The sequence below is a fragment of the Myodes glareolus genome, chromosome 5 (assembly GCF_982192425.1).
Source record: "Myodes glareolus chromosome 5, mMyoGla1.1, whole genome shotgun sequence".
Lineage (NCBI taxonomy): Eukaryota > Metazoa > Chordata > Mammalia > Rodentia > Cricetidae > Myodes > Myodes glareolus.
The window spans coordinates 22,761,585-22,783,121 of NC_142030.1; the positions used below are offsets into that span (position 1 = coordinate 22,761,585).

Consider the following 21,537-nt stretch of genomic DNA (forward strand, 5'->3'; position numbering starts at 1 on the left):
TAACAACTACTATTATCACGTTAGAAGTGCAACAGAAGCAAAAGGCAGCGGTCTGAGGCCAGTGCTGCAGACAATCGTTACGATACAGTGGTGCCCAGTATAGCTGTGCAATCCCTAGGGAAGCTTTGCGATTTTAGTTATGACCCTAACCACAGTTTATTCTTCTTTTATCCTCTTTACTTTTAAAGGAGGTGTGATGGCTATTCTTGGTTGTCAACTTGACCACAGCTGGATTGAACAACCATCCAGAAATGAAGGGCACACCTGTGAGAGATTAATTTTGCTTGGGTGAATCCACTTCCGGCCCGAACCTTTGAGTTAGGAAGACATACACCTCTGATGCAGATCTGAAGGGGGAAGACACATGCCTTTGAACCAGATCTTGAGGTGGGAAGGCACAACTTTAATCTGGGTCACACCTTTTGCTGGACGCCTGCATAAGGGCATGGCAGAAGGAAGCTTTTGCTCCTTGCCTGTTTATCCTTTCCTTGTTAGCAAGCCTTCACTGGCATTACAGCCTACTTCTGTAGGATTCCAGCTCTACTGAAGACCAGCTGAGACATCTAACCTTGTGAACTGAGCAACTGCTAATTTCTTGTACTCTCTGTTCACAGCCAACTCTTGCTGGGCTAGCTGGATCACAGCCTGTAAGTCATTCTAACAAATCTCGCTTCTATAGAAATAGATTCATTCTGTAAGTTCTGTTACTCTAGAGAACCCTAACTAATAAAGGCTTTTCAGAATATCCTAGTAGTTATTTAAACCAGCTGGCATATTTTCAACAGGTTTCTTTTTTACAAAAAAAAAAAATCCAAAATTAGCTTTTGTTGATTAGCAATCCCTCTATAGAAGTTAGTACCACAAAGGAGGATACCTGGAGCAACAGGATTTACAGTGTAAATTGTCTAAATTCAGAAATGTACAGGGCAATGAGACATCAAAGTTTCGAGCTGGGCAGTTGGTGTTCGTTGTTACACAATGATATGATCAGTTTTTTATGCATGTGTAGGTGTGTGTATTGTATGTGTGTGTGTGGTGTATGTATGTGAGTATGTAAGTGGTTGTGCTTGAAAACATCACAGAGGATGCCAGTGTCTTCCTCTGTCACTCTCAGGGGACTTGATATTTATGCCAGGCTGGGCCAGTTAGCTAGAAAGGTCTTAGGACCTGTCTGTCTCTGAAACACGCATACCCAGCCATGCCCATCTTCTTACACAGGTGCTAGGAGTTTGAACCCAGATCCTATATTACTATCCACTGATCCCTCCCCAGCTCCGCAACAGTTATTTCTTAAAGTATTTGCCAAACGGTTGAAAATGGCCTCTCTGAGGGCAGACAACATGAAGATAGGACTTTACATGTAGAGACTCTTTCTGCACACAACTTTTATCTAAGTGATTGAACATTCAATCAATTGAAACTGTTTAATCAAAATAATTTAATTTTCTATCCGAAGATAAATTCAGTACAAAGAGGTATGCAGTAAATAGGAAGTGCCTGGTAGATCTTCAGTTCCTCAGTAGGCCTGGGTTCTAAAATGGGTTCAGAACCAACTGAGGGAGAATCTTGAGGATCCAGGGTTTTTTCCCTCAAGGAAGTAAACAGAGAGCTTCGATTCAAAAGTCCTTTAAAGAAGTGAAAAACCTCCCTGGGGCAAGTTCCTCTAAGTATCCCAGGTTACTTTATAACAGTGTTCCCAAACACTTGCTACTTCGATTTAAGCAGAATGCTGCTTGCTGAGGATGACACTTAATAGAACCTTGGATGGTTTCCATTCTATCACTCAGAACTTTATAGACTCCGCAGTCATCTTCAGCCTATTGACTTACAACTAGCTTCAGTTTTGCAAATAAAATACTGGTTCTTGTATAGAATGACCTCAGGTCACAAAGAAATCATTCTTCATACATCACTTCATTCCCTCTTCATCCGGAGAGTGAGAGGGAAACTGAGGCACAGAGCCTTGATCAGGTCTTGAGGTGGCCAGGATCTGCTTCCAGAATAAAGCACAGAGAACCAAAACAAAAAACATCTCCAGACTTTGGGCCTTGTGCTCAGCCATCTGAGGCAGGTGTTTTATATCCTGGTTTTTTGTCTCTGGGTTTTGTTTACCAGCACAGCATAGAGTGAGATTCTGAACTCACACCGTCTGTTTGGTTCGCTACAGCGAAGATGGAACACTGTTCCAAGGGGGTCTCTGTTCTGTGTCTGTGTCAGCGGCACAGCAGGTTGGTTGCCTGCTTGGGAAGCCTTACTTCCTTGTCTACTTCACAGGTGCGCCTGTGCAAATCGATCACCGGGGAATTGATTGAAGAAGGGGACAGATGTGCAGTGTCTGTCACAGAGAACTTGGGACCGAGGGCCAAGTTCAGCGTGGATTTTGATTTTTCTATGTTCCTTCAAAAAGTCCTTTCCCTGGGTCTCTAGGGGTCAGCTCTCTGGTAGTGTCACACTGGCATAGACTGTGGTGGGGTTTGAGTCCTGTGGGCAAAGAAGACATTCATGAGAGAAGGAATGGAGGGATGAAGTTCACAGGCAGTGAGCAGAGCAGCCTTCCCTGGAAAAGAAGAGGCTTAGAGTTCCTGTAGTACACATAGCATGATGCTTCGAGTCTGTCACAGTCTGGACATTGCTAGGCCAGCACTCAGGTCTCCCAGTGCCTACCTGCAAATGGGGCTCCATCTCCCTTCCAAGCCATAAGTGTGCCATCAGGGAAATGGGAGATTTGAAGACTGGCCTTGCCTTTCGATCCTTCCTCTTCCCTCTTCTCCACCCTCTCTCCTCCTTAGGAAGAAACTCCCTTAAATCAGGACATTTGCCAGGTCATGCTCTGCTATGTTTTCCCTACACGATAGGCTGAATCTCCCAAAATTGTAAGACCAAATATATCTCCCTTCAAGTTGTTCTCTTAGGTATTTTGGTCACAGCAATGTAAAAATAGGTAACAGACCTCCCATAGGGTAAAGAGAGTCAGAGGAAGAAAAAGACAAGTGAACTCACACCATGGTGGTTAGGAAACAGTAAAGAGGGGTACCAAAAGAGATCAGAGCAACACATATCCTCTTTCAAGGACACAGTGGGTGAGCTTCCTCCAACTGGGCCGCACTGCTTCCTAACAGCATGGTTGTGTTATGAGCACATCATGGATCAGGAGCTTGTCAATCAGGTAAGAACCCTCACCATTTGTGACCCTGGGAATACCCTAACAGACACACCCACAGGTGTGCTTTATCAGTTTCTTAGGTGCCTCTTAATCCCATCAAGCTGACAACCAAAATAACCATCACTGAATTCTTCAAGAATTCTTTTCTCTCTCTCCATCTTCCTTTTCTTCCTCTTGACTATCAGTCCTGGAGTACAGTTTGGGGAAGCCAAAAGAGGACTAGATTATTGAGTTTTTGGAGGGGCTAGTGAGATCGAAATGTGGACGAGAGAAGTGGTACCTGTTTGCTGTTTTTAAAACAAGGATGCCAGGTATTTGTTTTAGATGTGGTCCTTTGACGACTCTCAGAGAAACTCTCACAACCTATGAGCCCAGATGGAGGATTTTGTTTAAGTTCTAACTAACCAAGAACACAGCTATTCCTTGCTGCTTTTGGGATCTGGACCACTCTCACCAGTATGATTTACTTCATCTCTTCCCTAAAATAAATATACAACAAAAATCTTCTTTCCCTTCTTCTCGGCCTCTCACCAGACATTCAGTGAGGGGGGCAGAGATGCCTCACCTGTCCAGGCTCCGGGATAGGCTCTGTAGCAGCCACATAAATGGTTGTGCAGGGACTCTCGTCTGTCAGGGCATCATCAAACTTCTTGTCTGGAAGCTACAAGAGAAGCAAAGAAAACAGATTAGTTGAGCAGAAAGCTGGGCCCCATCCAACTGCTCAAATTAAAAAAACTCCTTAGTTGCTCGTTCTAACTTCCTCCCTGGTGAGAATTCTCCCAAACTTTCCTGGAGTTCACTTTGCTAGTCATTCCCAGAGTGACATCTTGGGGCTCAGAACCTCTCAAGGCAACTTCATCCCTTGTTAGCGCTTTAGAAAAGAGATTTTCATCTCAGTTGCTGTTCATTTCTTAGCTACCATAGTTTGTAGAAATATTTAATTTAATGACAAATGTTTGATTAGGGATGAGAGGGCTGAGGGCAGATGGGAGCAGTTTTTTAATCAGCTTTTCTTCACAGGCGCACTCTTTGGTTCTCCTCCTGGCTGGGAGAATTTTAGTGTGACCAGGCCTAAATGTAGGGATGAAAGATGGTGTCAATAACTTATGTGTTCTGCATTCAATTGGGAAGTTTCACAAAGAAGTCTGTACTCAAAATAACCCCGAGCTGTCTTGGGACAATGGTATTAAATTTCCCTTTAAGATTTTTATCTAGGTATAAGGAATTATTTTAAACACAATTTTAACAACGTAGCACGTTTTTGTTTCTTGTGTCTTCTGTTAGGAATCCTGATTTTCACATCTCCGGGGATACCACATTGGAGCAGTATCAGGTGTATAACTTATTTTTGCTATTTTTTTGTGACGGGGAGTCCTCGAAATAAGAGTGTAGAGCAGGAGTCACATAATAAGCCCTGGAGTGGTTCTTATCAGTTAACCAACAATTGCTTAATTTTCCCTTATTATGTTCTGTTTTTGATCTTTTGAGGCAAGGTCTCACGATGTAGCCTTGGCTGTACTGGAACTCCCTACATAGACCAAGATTTTGTCTCAAACTCAGAGATCCACCTGCCTCTGCCTTCTAAGTGCAGGGATTAAAGGTGTGTGCTATGACATCTGGATGTTATTATGCTTTATTTAAATATATTTTATAGCTATTATGATGAAAACAAAAGAAATGCTAATTTTTGAATAATATCTGTTATTATCTTTGTAATGGTATAATAGTATGATAAATAAAAATGAAGGCAATTGTAAGGCTGTAGGTAAGTCTGTACATATTGATATATAAAGCAATAATGTCTTACATATTTAAAATACATATAAATGAAAAACCAATAAAAATAGAATATAAATCAAGATGCAAAATTATAGTGTAGTTAAATACTGTACTGGAGTACAAAGAATAAAAGGAACACATGTATGTTAGTAAGTCAGGGATGTGCTGGATGATAGTGGGTATGCTTTTAACCCCAGCTTTCGGGAGACAGAGGCAGATGAAATCTCTGTGAGTTCGAGGCCAGCCTGGTCTACATAACTAGTTCTAGGACAGCCAAGGCTAGAAACCCTGTCTCAAAAAACAAAACGAAACAAAACTACAGGCTCCCCCCTCCAAAAAAAAACCCAAAACAGACAAAGAAATCAGGGGTGTAGTTTGTAATTTCTAGGATGACCACTAAAAATAAAGAAAATAGTCGTTTAAATATTAATGCAATGTAGAATAAAGTTGAATGATAAAAATATAATTGAAAATTCCTCCATCAAAGAAAACTCCAATCTCAGAGACTCTCACCAATAAGTTCTGCTAAATATATAAGGGGAGAAATATGATCAGTCCCACCCAAACATTTCCAGAGAGTCACAGGAAGAAAATGCATCTGTTGGTAAGCTGAACTGTGGCCACCAAAAGATACGAGCCACCAGTGTCAGGGTGTCATTGCGTAAGGCCTAGGCAGAGATGTGGATAAGATAGGTAAGGTCAGAACTTCAAGGTGAGGTCACTGAGTCACAGTGGGCCCACATCCAGGGCAGGGTGTCCTAAGAGAAGGGAAGAAGGCAGAGCACAGTTACCTAGAGACAGAGGCAGAAATTGTGGTATTATCACAAACCAAAGAGTGCTAAAGTTTGGAGCCATGAGATCACACTGAGATAAACGCTTGTCCCAAGAGCTTTCAGAGGGTTTGGGGTCCTGCTAATATGCTACTTTCCTTTTGGATTTATGTGGTCTCCAGAACTAAAGTAAGTTGAATTCTGGTCATTTAAACCCCCGAGTTTGTAATGATTTGCTTGACAGTCTAACTGAAAGATTGCAAGCCTCATCCATTTGTACGGTTGGCATAGTCAGGTATCAAAGCCTCACAGAGTTATTATGAGGAAGGAAGATGACAGACCAGTTTCACCCAGAAAGTGCATGAGTGCATGTGCGTGCATGCCTGTGTGTGTGTGTCAGGGGGTGGAAGGGGGAGCTTTTAACAAAATGTTAGAGAAACAAAATCCAACAGTGTTTTAAAGGACCAAACTAAATTTGTTCTACTCCAGGACTGTAAAATAGGTTTGGCTCCTACAGAGGCAGATAAATGAGGGAAAGCCAGCCAGAAGGCTATCTCAACAGATGCCAGAAGAGTGTTGATAAAATAGGATGTCAGCTTGAGAATGCTGGGGGTGGCGGTGGTGGTGCGGGAGGGAGGAGGACGACGTGGGGGGGGGGGTGGGGAGGTGGGGGGGGGCAGACCAGTAGCCTAGTACTCTTAGTAGCCTGACAGAGATCAGGCCTTAGTTTCGGTTCACTAAAATGGGACAGCACTAAACAGACAATCCTCAGGAAAACCACAACTTAGGAGCAACCCGTCAGCAGGTACCCCACAACCTTCTGCTAGCTTAGCAGGCGCCCTATGGCCCTGTCTGCCAGCTCAGCAAGCCCCCCAAGCCCCTTTGTTGGCTCGGCAGATGCCCCCTTCCAGTCTCCTGATAGCTAAAGATAGCTTTCCCTACCCTGAGGCTGGGAGGACTCCCACCAATCAGCTCTCAGACTCCCTCTCTCTCTCCCTCCCTCCCTCCCTCCCTCCCTCTTTCTCTCTCTCTCTCTCTCTGTTTTTTTTTTTTTTTTTTTTTCCAGGGTTTCTCTGTAGCTTTGGAGCCTGTCCTGGAATTAGCTCTTCTAGACCAGGCTGGCCTTGAACTCATAGAGATCGGCCTGTCTCTGCCTCCCAAGTGCTGGAATTAAAGGCGTGTGCCACCACTGCCTGGCTAATAAAGCACTCTTGTTATTGCAAATGTGGCTGTTGGTCTTCTTTGGGGGGCTTCTCTTGGACTTTAACAAACTGTGATAAATTGTCTAGCGAACCAGGACTAGAAGATGTTAGTGTCCCACCCCTCTCTTCTAGTGTTGGAATTGAAGCCAGGTCTTCGTGCCTGCTAGCAAGTACTTTATCACTGAGTTATATCTCTAGCTCCAGACAACACTCTCTCTCTTCTTTTTTCATTTTATTTTTGAGACAGGCAGGTAGCCCGTGTTGGTTTGAAACTTTTTACAGAGACCAGGCTAGTGTTGAATTTGCCATCCTCTTGCTACTGCCTCCTGAGCGCTAGGATTTACAGGCATGGACTTCCATGCCTTGTCTGACAAAATTTTTCAAAATTTATCTAATGTGTGTTGGGGGTTGCTAGCTAACTGTGTGCCGTTTCATGTACATGAGAGCAAGTGCCTACAGAGGCCAGCAGAGGGCAACACATGCCCTGGAGCTGGGGTTGCAGGTGGGTGTAAACTGTCAGACTGAGACTTGAACCCAAGTCCTCTACAAAAGCAATGTACACTCCTAACCCCTGAGTAATCTCTTGGCCCTGGCGATATGTTTCTTATGGTAAAAAGCTCACTAGGAATACTCTAGCAAAATGTATGCTTAGTGATGGTGTAGCGAAGTCTTTCCTTCCAAATCTGGAACTCTACAGGAATGTGTCAGCATTGTTGCTTCTGTTCGCCATCGTGTGCCAACAGGACGTTGTCAGTGAAGTAGGGCAATAGAAAGCAGGTAAAGCTATGTGGTCTAGAAACAAAATGGAAAACTAACTCTTTGGAGATGCTGCAGCAGTGTAGGAAAACCCTGCAAAGCCATCTGCACACAAATGCAGGAACGTATGGATCAGTTCAGCAGTGTTTCAAACACAAGGTCAGTATAAAAAGATGATATGTTAACAGTAAATAACTAGAAGCTAAGAGTTTTGAAAAAGGTAATGTTGGTAATATTCCAAGGTATGGAGCTCCGATCAACCAGTTAGAATTATATATATATATATATAGTCTTATTTGAAAAACTATGAAACATCATTTTGAGAAACTAAATAAGACTTACAGAATGGCTAGAGAAAGAGTCAAATCAATAAAGATATTCACTCTCCTCATTGGCCTACTTGGTGCTAATTAACACTCTAGCAAGATTTGGTGAAAAGGGGTTTAACAAACTGATGGTGAAATATGTATCAGAGCATGAGAATTGGCCAAGAACTCTTGAAGAAAAAGAACAAATGGGAAGATTCGCTTTTATCAGACATCACAATTTATATCCCTAATTAAGACAGTTTAGTCAATGGGCAATGGAGCAGAATACAGAGCATCAAACAGAACCACGCATATACGTACCCGCAAATTATAACCACTAGGACATGGTAGCCAGGGAACAGTCTGTGCGACAACGACCAGTAAACATGTGCAAAAAATGACACTTGGCTTCTCTTAAACCAAACTCAAAAATATTTCCCAAGTGTAGAATAAATGTGAAAGAGGATGCCAGAAGAGTATTTTTATTACCTAGGACTGAGAAAAATTTCTCAAATAGGTTAGAAGTGATAACCGTAAAGGAAGAGGTTACCAAATTGCTCTAGCCTGACATTAAGAAGTGTTCTACTTCAGTAGGGCTTACTGAGAAATTACAAAGGCAAGCCACACATGATATGGATCTAACCTCTAAAGGACTCACCTCTAAAACGGCTTTTTGGTTTATACTAACTTGTTTTTAAAAAGGCCTAAAACTCAAAGGTAAATGAGTACGACATTTGAAAGTTGGGCGACTTTAATATGGCAATAAACATATGAAAAGTTATTACTTATCAGAAAAGCAAAGCCATAAGACCCCCTACTGGTATGGCTAAAATAAAAGGGCTGATGGTAACAAATTTTGGCCAACACGAACAACTTTTAAAACTTATTTACTGGAAAAGTAAATTGGCACCTACTTCAAACAACAATTTGGTCGTAACCAGTCAATTGGAGAATCCATATGCCCTATCATCTGGCAAATCTACTTCTAGGTATGTGCAGCAACAATACATAGATTTATTCACCAGAAGACAGTCACACAAATTTCATCACTGTAACTTTTATAGTGACCTCAAATTGGAAATAACCAGATGCTCATTAATAGTCATCTGGATAAATACATTCCCAAATAACACATTCACACATTGCTAAACCCATGAGAATGTATGCAACCTGAGTTCAAAGACACGTATGAATTTTAACCAGATGCAAGAATAAATGCTGACAGATTTTATTTTTATGAGGTTCCCGAAAAGAAATATATAATTATTATTTCTAGAAGCCAGGATAGTGGTTATCTCTGGGGAGGAGACGGGAAGCTGAGGTACAGAGGTGTTCTGGAAGAACTGTCTGTGTTCTGTTGCTTCCTGAGTGGTATTTTACAGTGGAAGACTCAAACTGAAAGACGTAATTTCTTCTCAAGCAGATCAATAGGTTTGATGTAACCCTAACTCTTTTCGTTTTCTAATACTTGAGAAACTGATTCTGAAAGACACACTCAGCCTCCGCTAAGCAAACATTTAGGTGAGAGGGTACCACTGGGGCTCTCATTTCTTTAAATGGAAGTTTGTCCTTAATAGGCGTCTATGGTGATTGTGGTGGTTTGAAATAAAATGGCCCCCATAGGAAGTGGCACTACAAGGAAGTGTGGCCTTGTTGGATTAGGTGTGGCCTTGTTGGAAGAAATATGTCTCTGTGGGATTGGGCTTTGAGATCTCATACATGCTCAAGCCAGGCCCAATGAGACAGTTCACTTCCTGTTGCCTGCCCATCAAGATGTAGAACCCTTGGTTCCTTCTCCTGCACCATGTCTGCCTGCATGTCACCCACTATGATGTTAATAGACTAAACCTCTGAACTATAAGCTAGCCCTAGTGAAATGTTTTCCTTTATAAGAGTTGCTGAGTCATGGTGTCTCTTCACAGCAATAGAAACCCTAACTAAGACAATGATGTAATAAACCCACCAGACCATCACAGGGAGCAGAAAGAGATCTGCCCAGGACTGTCTTCCTGGTTCTCAGGAATGAATTTGTTGTATTAGTATGCAATTATCTTTACCTTCATAATTTTTGCCTAAGAATATGTGCCCCCCTCTGTCCTAAATGGACAAATTATGCGCTAAAAAATCCTCTAGAATTAACTATGTCTGGAAAATAGCAGCCTCTAATGAGGATTCTGTAGACTTCTTATCCCTTACTGCTAACATATCTGTTCCCCAACTTCATCATGTCTCATATTTTCCCATCACTCCTTAGTTCAGTGGTCACTCTACCTCAGATTTGTTTTTCTCTCCTTTCCCTTCAATATGTCCCCTTTCGTTTGAACCCCACACTGACTGGAATTCTCAAGATCCTCGCTTTCTCAGTCCAACTGTACTACACACATGCCTTCATTTGAATCAGGCCAGCATGCCACAACAGCCTTCTCATATCGCCCCGTTTCCCAAGGTTGTACCATTCAAGAAGGAAGTCTGAGGAGATGCAGTGTAGGCTCTTAGAATGTCAGAGCTGAACAAGAGTCCACTGTTGTGTGTTTACAACTTAATCTCATTATATGAAGAAGCAGGTCACCAGACGGCCCAGTGTTTCCCATTATTTCAAACAATAGGAGTTCCAGGGACACGGGTCCAACAACTTTTAGGGGAGTTTTTATTCTTGACTTCTGCTTCCCTAATTTCATCTACACTCGAACCCCTATGGAACCATGGACGTGTGCAAGGTGGCCCAATCAGAAATCCCGTAGGAAACATGACAGACATGCCCCAAGAAGAGCACAGAACTTACCCCTGATTTCTGCACTTGGGCATAAATAGTAAGGCCTTTTTCTTCCACTGGTGGCTGGCAGTGCCTTCTTTGACCTGCAAAGAAACACAGCAGTTACCTTCCTCAAGTCCTCAGCGTGAGGCCCCTCCCCCAGTCCTGTCTGGCCTTTACTCTCTACTCTCTCCTCCTTTCCTGTCACAGCAGCGAGGCACTGGTTCCCAGCCTCTATTCATTTGTTGATAGCATTGGATCGGTTACTCAATCTGTCTAAACCTGTGTTCTAATGGCAAATGGAATTTGAAATGTCTGTCTCACAGAACTATTGTGGGAATTGAATGAGAAAATACCTTCAAAGTGTTTACACCAGTTACATTAGCAGGCAGCAAATGTCTAATATGTGCTGCGACCCTCAGCCTTGGGTGCTATTTGACTGCTGTACAATTTGGCTACTTTAATCTCGATGCCTGTGTGTTTCTGCTCTCCTAGTAGGGTTCTAGGTCTTCCGAGGCCACAGCGGGCTATTTATAGCCTATCTCTTGTTCTCCAGCTGGTAACAGGTTGCTTTGCTCACAGCTTTCTCCTCCCCCTATTTCTGGAGGGCTTGCTAGTGTGTGGGGTGGGGGTAGAGGTGGGTGATTCACTTGGAAGTGTCTGGAAAACAGGTCAACAGTGTCATTTCTTTGTTTCCCTTCTAGAAGACCAGCCCAGAGCCTGGGGTCTCTGTAAATTAGTGAGTTGTGATGACATTTAAATTTTCCTTTTTAAATTGTACAAAAACTCCTCATTATAAAAATTCAAGTTGGCTAGAAATTCTCCCTCATTAACCAGCTCCATTGTATTCCCAGAAGTAACCAATTAAAACAGTTTCCTGTATGTCCATCTCTGGGCAATCTAGTACTTTCTGTGAAGACATAAATGTTCCCTGTGCATAGACTAATAGCCACAAGTAGTGAGCACCTGAATGTGACTAGTGAAATTGAGAAACTGCTACTTAATAGAAGTTCAATTAAATATTGAATGATACAGTTTTAAATTATTGGTGCTATAGTTTATAGGTTTTTTTTTAAAACACAAACAATGCCATTCTACTCCCATATCTCTATAACATGACCTTGTCACTTAAAAATCTCTCAGAGACTCTTTGAGATGCAGCAGTGGTCTCTCTTCACGTTTCCTAACACTGAACCATTTCCTTTGCATGCATGGGTGAGGATGTGGAAAGGAAGGGACTGACTTATCCTCCCTCCCTCCTCTTCTCCTTTTTTTCAGTTCAGAAACAGATTTTCAGGAGCCAGCTCAATTTGACTCCAAGTCAGCCATGTCTTTGGATGTAATGAAAAAGACCTGAGCCTTAGGACTAGTGCCAGCATTTGCTGTGTGACATTGAACAGATTAAGTCACCTCAATGGGGCTCTTAACATACTGTAGTTGTAAAACCAGAGCATAGACTATTATTGGTTTTTTAGCTCTCATACGAAGCAATAAATCGTCTTATGAGGCCATAACTTCAAGTACTTTAAACCTGCTATAAGTACTGTTTCTAGAATCTCCTTAAGACTCAAACATTGACCCACTCACATTAAGAAATATGTCTGTCTACAGATGTATGTGTATACATGACAGATGCATGTGTATACATGTTTATCATCCAGGAAAACCACTGTGTGTTTTCTGCACATTGGTTTGCCAATCTTCACAGCAATACCACAAAGGGTTTAGTATCCTCACTTTGCAGATGGTGGCAAGTTTGCTTGGTTATACAGTTCACTGGTGCTAAAGTCTGCCTTTGGGTGCTGTCTAAGGCCAAAGCCCCATGTGCTCATTTGTTTATTTGGGGATGGGGTCTCACTATGCTGATCTAGAAACCACAGGCTGGAGTGATCCTCCTGCCTCAGACTAGCAAGCAGCTGTTACTACAAACTTGTCTCATTATATACTGCCCAGTGCCTACGCTCGTAACTAATGTATTCTCCTGGAGATAAACTTGCCAGAACCACCTTAAAATTCTTCAGAAGAGTCAGGCGGCATTCTTGAGATGACACCATTACACATTGCCAGCAGAATCTCTTGAGCAATGTTTAGTGGAAGGCGTAGCAACTAAATGCAGATCTTGGCGTAGAGTTGTATAGCACTGGGTAACAAGGCATAACTGGTGCCTGGAAAAGCTGGGGATGTGTGTTGAGGGTGGGGGAAGTGGGCTTCGGTGGGAAGGGAAGTGCTGCTCCCTGAATGCTTAGCTGTGTGCTGAGCAGAATGTAGGGAGGAAGGTGTGTGAAAGGAAGGATAGCATCGCTTCACTAGCCAGGTTAACGGGGACACTTGTCTGCTTTCTTAGTCTTTGACTCTCACTGGTTTGTTGTTGTTGTTGTTGTTGTTTTTTGTTTTTTTTTTTTAAATAACGAAAACTAAGTGGATCCACTCCCAGACCCTTTGCTCTCAACAGAAGCTTTATCTGTATAACACACCCCTCCCCCACTGTCTCTGAGAACTCTTCGATGGAGGAAATGAGGCTGAGCTAGGCCTCTGTGCTGTGCTCGACACCTTCTTATATAAGCAAAACCGACCTCAATGTGCTGAGGTAAGGGTTTTTTCTAAGAAGACTGTGTGTGGGTCACACTGACCTGCTTGAGTACAACACGAGCCCTCAGCTTGGTGAGGAGACCAACATAGTGCTTTGTGCTCCCCCAGGGAAGGCCAGCCAGGGTGACTGAATCAGGATGCTCTGATCCAGATGGGTGAGTGGGAGTCAATATGGCTGAGGGGGCACATGGCCCTGAGATAGCGAACCATAGGACAATTTGGAAGAAAGATCAAGCATTTAAACTTGGAATCACAGCCTTACTGCTTTTAGTCTACCCTGGGACCTGTTTCACAGATCCAAGACTTCTCTGAATTCTCTAGCAAATATCAGCTGAGCGTGCCTCCTGTTTCTATTCCCTTAGTCTTCCATACAAGCCAAACCTCACTGTTGCATTTAAATTATCTGCACAGTGTCTTCTATATTAGACACTTGTGGCTCTGTACTCTACTGATTCCCTTAGCCTGGTAGTGGGGCTCAACAGACAAGAGCGGACTGACTTGGGCAGGGATGGGTTGATTCAGTTTTTTTCCCAGGGGGTCCCAGCTGTAGTGAGGATGAGTCTGTGCTTGTATTAAGATCTATTCTGCTTACCCCTGGGAGCCCAGCAAGAACCCCTTCTTGCCAGACCTACCTTGTTTTTTCCACAGTATGACTCCCATGGGGACCAGAATGATGAGGGATAGAAAGAACCCTGACAGTGCAGCAGGGTATAATATCCAAGAGCTTGAGTCTGAAAGAAAAGCCAAAGGACAATATGAAATGCACCATGGGTTTAAAAATACCTGACCCAGAAGTGAGAGGACTGAGCTTCATGCTCTGTTTCCGTCCCTTGCTCCCCAGGGAGAGACATTTGTTTACATGGTATTGGAGACCAGCCTGCGAGCACTAAGATTTCCATGTCCACCTTCTTACCCCCACTTCACTCACTATCCCTGAATCCACATTTTCAATTTTATAGAGATGCTTCTAAGTAAAATGCTTTATTTTATCTTTACCACTTGTCTAAAATTAACTTGTCTTCTCTCTCCTGCCAATCTCTTGCCCCGCTTCTCCATTTCTAAATTTCTAAAGTATTGTGTGTCCATTTTTGGTAAAGGGGATGTGACGGTCCCGTGTGCTTGTCTCTGTGCCCCCAAACTACTCCCAGGAGACAACTGGGAGGAAGAAATCAGCTTTTCTTAAAAAGGTAAACACAATAGTGCTATTATCGCCCTTAAATGCAAATGACTGTGTGGAACCCAGCAGACCCGGGCTAAGAGAAAAGCATGTCGTTTTTCCTGTAAATTATCATAGTTCAAATTAGCAAAGCTGACTGAGGCTTGAAATCATAGAGCCAAATTTTGTAGCTTTCTCAAGAACACTACTTTGGAAAAGAGTGAATATGGCCTTTGTCTCAATCAACAAGGTACGTGACTCACTAACAGAATAGAGGCCAGTTGCTAAGTTCTTACAGTCAGGTGCTTTTAATAGTGAGTCTTGTACACCACTGTATTTAATCAGAACAATCCTAAGGGGTGGGTACTTCTATCCTTTCCATTTTATAAGTAAGGAAATGGCATGAAGACTATCAAGAACTAGAACTAGGAATGAAATAGGAAACATGGCTGAACACTAAAGACAGGCTCCCTGGGAGTCAGAGAGCCTCCTGGAGCAAGCAGTGAGGTTCCATCTGAAGCACCAGGTTTCTAAGTAATGACACCAAGTTCTAGTGTTACTAATGAAACAAAGACAGTCTCAGGTACTAACAACGTGGAGGGACACTTTATAAAAAATGATTGTGAAAGAAAAGTGGTTTTAAAAACATCCTACCCCAAAGTATAAACACAAACAAACAAATAAGCTTCCTGGTTGTTGAACCTTTTGAGGAGTATATAAGAAGTTGAAAGGAAGAACCAAGTGAGTTAGAAAAGAACAGAGTAATTGCAGGCACAATTCAGATGTTTCTAGAACCGATGAAAATATAGACAGAAGTCCCACAGAACTGGTAAGAGGCTCCAATCCAGCAGCTGCTCAGTAATTTCCTTCTGGTCTTGAAAGAGTTCTTCTTCCCAGACTCTCCATATAGCTAATCACAAGGAACCTCACAGCAATGACAGATTCTCTTCCTCAAGTAAACTATGTTTTAACCCTGTCAAATACCAACTTCAACTATTTTGAGCCAAAAAGGATAGGACCTAGGTGTGGTGGTTCATGCCTCTAGTCCTGCCACTTGGGAGCCTGAAACAGAAGGCTGAAACGTTAAGGGCAGTCTGAGTTGTGGAGGGAGTCTCTGACTTGAAAATGAATGAATGAATGAATGAACAAGCAGAGAGTTGGCTTTGTATAACACGTAAAATGTGAAGGCAGCTATGAGCTACTCACTCTGCATGACACCCTGAGTGGTTTATGATGGTTGAGAACCCTCTGTGTTTGTACATGTATGTATGTTTGTATGTATGTATGTGCATGTATGTCTGACCGGGAGTCTAATTGATTCAGATTGTCGATGTCAGTACGAGGGACACACAGATAAACTCCCCAGGACCAGGAGAGAAGAAGGAGCAGCAGCCTGAGCTTCTTTCCTGAACCGTGGTACTGGTCCAGCGAATCATGATAGTGGTGCTTACTATTTTGAGAGAGTTCCTCTTTCTTCTTCTACCATATGTATCTTGAGAAAGTCTATAACAGAAGCTAATTTAAGAACAAACACCTCAACCATTTACATCATTTCCAAAGGTAATATTTCTTCTAAAGTTCATATGAGATTTACAAAAAGACCAAAACCCAAGGTGATGCTTCTGAAACGGGAAAACAACAGATGATGGACTTTTACGGGGACTTGCCTGCCAAATCCGTCTTCCTCCCCTCCCTGGGCCTTCTGCTGGCAGTCCCACTGGCCACCTACTCACGTAAGTCAACAACGACAGGTACGTGACTGAGACTCCCTGTGTGGTAACATCAGGCCCGTGTTGTCCCAGAATCTCAGGAGGATGAAATCAATGGGCTGCTTCTATCTCATGACCTAAATGGCCAACTTTTGCCAGATATGAGGCAATCTGGCCATCAGCTTGAAAGATATTTTTATCAACTCTAATTTTCTCCTTGCTTTTTAAAATATATATGAGAATATTGGTGAATATTTTTAAAAAATCAAACCATTGGTTTAAAAAAATCTTAAAGGAACTATATATAATGTTTAGTTTATCCAACCTACTCGCTTCACATTGAGGAAACAAGTATTTACGGCGTTCTTGAAGATTCAGTGGCACAACTGGGAAGGTGGGAGTTGTAGATTTTGAGGTTTGTGACAGCGTCTGGAGATTGAAGCCCCATGAGGAAAGTAGCCACACACGCTGATGCCTGGGAGAGCCAAGGCCTTCAAGGTGGCCAACCCATTTCTTTGCCGTCTTCCTTCCACTGTTAATTCTCCTTCCTGATGTCCCCCTGCTCACGTCCTATACTCTGGCCCCTCTTCCTTTCTCAGCGTCACCTTTCCTGAACATTCCAGCCTCACTCTGCCCTCTCCTCAAGACTTCAGCATCACATGTAGTTTATGTCATATAGGTTAGAACCTGTGTTTTCCCACCATTGTCTTTGCAATGTAAACCATTTTAACTGATGCTAATAGAAACCAGACAAGTGGATTCAACTCCATCTAATTAATAACGGTGTGTACTATTTAAAAACTGTGTGCCTCAGAGTCTTTCATACCATCCAAGGCCTGTTTCATCACCAATAAAGTGAGCATAAAAATATTTAGTCCACAGGGTTGTCCTGACAATCATGTACATAAAGCGTTCAGAGCAACGGCTAAAAGTCCTCTTATGATCAATGAACATCACCTATTTCCACTAGTCTCAGCTCCCCAGTGAACCTCTGGGAAGCCAGAAGTCATCTCTTGGCAGAGACTCTTTTTCAGTCCTTTCAGTCCTTGGCACATGCATCCTCAGTAAGTTCTTAATGGTTGATTGGAACAAAAGAACGAATTTGCTCTTAAGTGCAGAAGTGTTCTCGTCATTGAAGCCCAGAGGTGCCAAGTCCCATCCTGCCATTTGGTTAGGACTTAGTCTTCCCATCGGAGTAGCAGGCCCCAAGGTGCCTATATTTAATGCTCACCCCCTTGGTGCTATTTGCTAATCATTGTATTTATGTAGAAACTATCAAGGACTTGAAGGCCTGAGGAATGCAGACAAATATGGACACAGTGCTGCTTAGTTAGCTTGTGTGTAGGGGGTCAGGTTGCACACAGTTTCCAAAGTTTCTGGAAATGTTCTCCTTGTGGTCCTCTGATGCTTTGTTCCTATTGTTCTACCTGTTCTTCTCTGTGCTGTTCTTGTGTGAGAATCAATCCCTTCCTCAGTTCCTACACCAAGCAAAAGAAGAGGGCAAAGCTCTACACCAAGAATCCATGTGTTTCAGTCTTCTGTGGAGGATCTGAAGGCACTCGAGAGACTCCACTGTGAGATGGGAGCTTCCATCCATTCCTTGATAGGCTCAAACAGACCTCTCTGTCTCTCTCTGTCTCTCTCTGTCTCTCTCTCTGTCTCTCTGTCTCTCTGTCTCTGTCTCTGTCTCTGTTTCTCTCTCTCTCTTGGTTTTGATTTGTGTGTTTTATTTTGTTGAGAGGCTAGGCTGGCCAGAACCTGTGATGTAGTCTTGTGACCCTCCTGTTCCAGCTTCTCCAGTGATAGGATTAGAGGCCTGTGCCTACTCCCTCAGCTGTTCTGTTTCCATATGAACGATATCTTCCCCTTCCTCAGAGCATCCAGGTCACATCTATATTCCTTGGGGGAAAATTTCATTGTCTGTCTTCTGGCAGCTATTAAAGCATGTCTTAAGTCCTGTGCATCCTCCAAAGAGAAATTTTAGTAGTAGTTTCTTTAAAATGATGTTTTTTTTCCCTTCTAGTAAATACAGACATCTCACTTAGGTTGACATCTCTAAAGGTGTTCTCTGTGCATATTATGTTCTTAAATACTCGTTCATTCCATCAGATACAGGATATGACATCACAGCATGTACATTTGATGAACCTAAATTACTGCATATGAATGAATCTTAGAGAACTATCATGTCTTCTGTTAAAAATGATCAGAGTGCTAACTACACAAAGGTCTTGGAAAACATGCTGGGTCACTTCCTGAGTGCCCTGGGACAGGAGTCAGGGAGGCACCAACGACCTCCTTGACACAGCTTTGCAGTAACGGCACAAAGCTGGAAGAGTTGCTTGCCTGCAACACATCACCTGGGCTCCTGTTTCCAAACTGGAAGATTCCACTCTCTCTCCGTTTGTTCATTCACTTAGTGAGGCCATTCAGGATGGTGATTCTCAGAAATCAGATAAAACTGGCTTTTGGCTCTACCAGCCCTTCATCCACAGAGAAACATTACCTCAACTTTTTTCTCTTTCTTTTTTCCTTTTCTTTTTTTTTCTTTTGAACCAGAGTTATGATGCTCCCTGCCCCCACCCCCTGTAGAAACCTCCTTAGAGGCAGCTATTTGGGCTGACTGAAAACACCTGTGCTATGTAGAGGCAACAGTACTTTGTATGAGTCTCCATCCTGTAGTCCTCCGCTACTAGCTGTGAGTTAACTGTAAGGAAACTATTAGCTGTGAGGAAACCTGCCCAGAGCCACACCTCCAAGGAAAACGATGCTGCCATCTTCCTTCCCTTTGTGTCTCTGAAAAAAAAAAAAATCTGTCGTCACAGCGACACAGAAGCTTCTCTCCCTTCAAGTCCTCAAATCATGTTATTTAAAGAAGATAAAAAAGAAAACAAAACAGAACCCAAGAGATAAATGTTCATCCAGGAGCCTCAAAGATGCTCGCATAACGGTCTGAGAGTACCGGAACTCTTTCCTGCCTTTCATGTGGTCTTGTCAGCAAGGTTACCAGCATGGAGTGGGGCTCCTTGAAGAAGTCGGCAATCTTCAAGAGATGCCTTCTTAGTGGTAGTTTCCAGTGAGAAGTGGGGGTGGGGAGAAGACACTAACAAGTCTGGGAGCACCCATCATTTTTTTTTTTTTTATGGAACCCACATCTTTTGGAAACATTGTTTACACCAGCCTGTTCTCCCCAAATAGTGTTGCAGAGGGAACTAGCCATTTCTCTCATTCTTTCATGCCCAGTACAAGCTGGCTCCGGATACACAACTGTCTTTCCTTGTATCATGTTTGGCCATATAATGAGTCGTAGCCGATGAGAAGCATCTGAACTCTACCCTTTCGCCATTGCTGTCAGGTTGACTAGACTTGGAGTACATTAGAGAGGACTGTAGTCATGGAACATCTGGGTGACTGAAAATGAGGCTTTGCTCGACTGGGGTGGGGGACACTCTGGAGCTTAAGCGTCAGCCCTTTCTTCCACTGAGCCAGCATTCTACTAATTTCTTGAGAAAGTTTTCCCTTTGAGTGTGGGCTTCCAGGGGCATTCCCTTTTAGCTGAATTTTTAAGATTCTGAATCAACCGTCCTTGCACAGACATAATACTTTCAAAACAGTGTGATTAAGGACAGCAGGAAGTCCCACACAGGATCTACTGTCAAACCACATTAATGTGCTTCACATGACCTAGATAAAAGACGTTGTGAGGCCCTAGCACTTAGGCCTTGCATACGAGACTTCTTTATGATGGACACTGAAGATATACCAAATTCTTAAATGGCAATTGGAACTTGGATGATTATATGACTGAGAACCTAGACAGATGTCATCAAAACTTCTTTTCAAGGCACAAATGTGATCATGCATGTATTTTCATTAATTAAAGTGAAAAACTGTCTTCAAAATGACTCTTCTGACTTACTGATGGCAATATCTAATGAACCCTCAGTCTACCACACAGTTTCGTTCCAGGGCGGAGGTTTCCCTTGGTGCACACTATGTAAGGAGTCTTTATGGCAGTAATAGTCACTATTTTGATCCAGGTCTCAGCACATTTTGATGGATTCCTGTCCTAAGGTCCTCCTATAACTCATTTCTTTCTCTCTGTCTCTTGCTGACCCCAGTCTACTCTCTATGCCACTACACCTTTTCTTTGCAATGCAAAGACAATGGAGCCATTTCCCATCTAGAGCCACCAGTTCCTATCTCCCTATTACCTGCAAGGCGGTGGAGAATGTGGCCTGTGCCTTCTTCTCTGCTTCTCCCTCTGCTTAGGATGCCTTTTGTCAGTGAGTCTGGGTAACTTCTGCTCATTCCTCTAATCCCCATCTTCGAGGAGCCGTTGCTGTTCATTCCCTCTTTTTGTTTCCTTGCACACACTTTGGTTTTATAACCTCCCCTCTGTACCATGTGATCTAGGATCATTGTCTATCTATTTACAGAATTATCTCCTTCAGGACAAAGATTGCAGTTTTTCTTTTTTTATCTTTGTGTGCTCAGTCCCTTGCATGATGCTGGGACATGGTAGAACCTCAATAGATGTTTTGTCAAAGCAAGCAAAGCACTTTTAAAATTAGAAACTTCCATTTGCAAACACAAAGTGATAGACCAGTGGCTTTCACCCCGTGACCCCTTCACAGGGACCACCTAAGACCACGGGAAAACACAGGTAGTTACGTTGCGATTCATACCAGTAGCAAAATTACAGTTATGAAGTAGCAACAAAAATAATTTTATGGTTGGGGGTCACCACAACATGAGGAACTGTATTAAAAAAGGGTCACAGAGTTAGGAAAGTTGAGAACCACTGTGATAGACCAATGAAAGTGGGTTTTCAGTAATTTAGGTAATTTCCTCTACAGCCCTGTGAAGAGGAAAGGTCATTCTGCAAACTGTCTGTGTGTCTGGCTTGGATTCGATGAAGACCTCTTCCATCTTTGGAGGTGGAAAAATCATTACTTGAACTATGTGTTAAATTGTGTTCTCTTAAAATTTATATTTTGAAGTCCTTAGGATGTGACTTCAATTGGATATCGGAGCTTTACAGAGATAATCAAGTTGAAACTAGGGTGTTAGTGTGGTGGTATGGCTTAATTACTACACCTACTCCCTCATATGTTGAAGCTCTAAGCCTCGCCAGAGTGATATTTGGGAACAAGTTGTTAAGAAGGTAATTAAGTTCAAATGAGGTCACTAGGGTGGCTCTTATATAACTTGACTCATGTCCGTCTCAAATGAGGGAGGGGAGAAGGGCACCAGGGATGCACAGACAGAGGAGAAAGGCCATCTGCAAGTCAAGGAGAGGTCTCAGGAGAAATCAAACCAGACAACACCTTGATCTTGAATTTCTGGACTC

The 21,537-nt window shown here is 42.8% G+C and overlaps 1 protein-coding gene across 1 annotated transcript in view; it reads right to left on the bottom strand.

Moving 5' to 3' along the window:
• Window positions 1–1,414: 1,414 nt before the first annotated feature.
• Slamf1 (signaling lymphocytic activation molecule family member 1) overlaps window positions 1,415–21,537 on the bottom strand; it is a 35,051-nt gene continuing 14,928 nt past the window's right edge. Inside the window, exons 4-7 of the mRNA XM_048448911.3 lie at window positions 13,952–14,050; window positions 10,761–10,834; window positions 3,729–3,824; window positions 1,415–2,481 (exon numbers count right to left, since the gene is read on the bottom strand). Of these exons, the coding sequence (XP_048304868.3) occupies window positions 2,431–2,481; window positions 3,729–3,824; window positions 10,761–10,834; window positions 13,952–14,050 (320 nt within the window). The 3' untranslated portion in view covers window positions 1,415–2,430. The remainder of the gene's footprint in view (window positions 2,482–3,728; window positions 3,825–10,760; window positions 10,835–13,951; window positions 14,051–21,537) is intronic.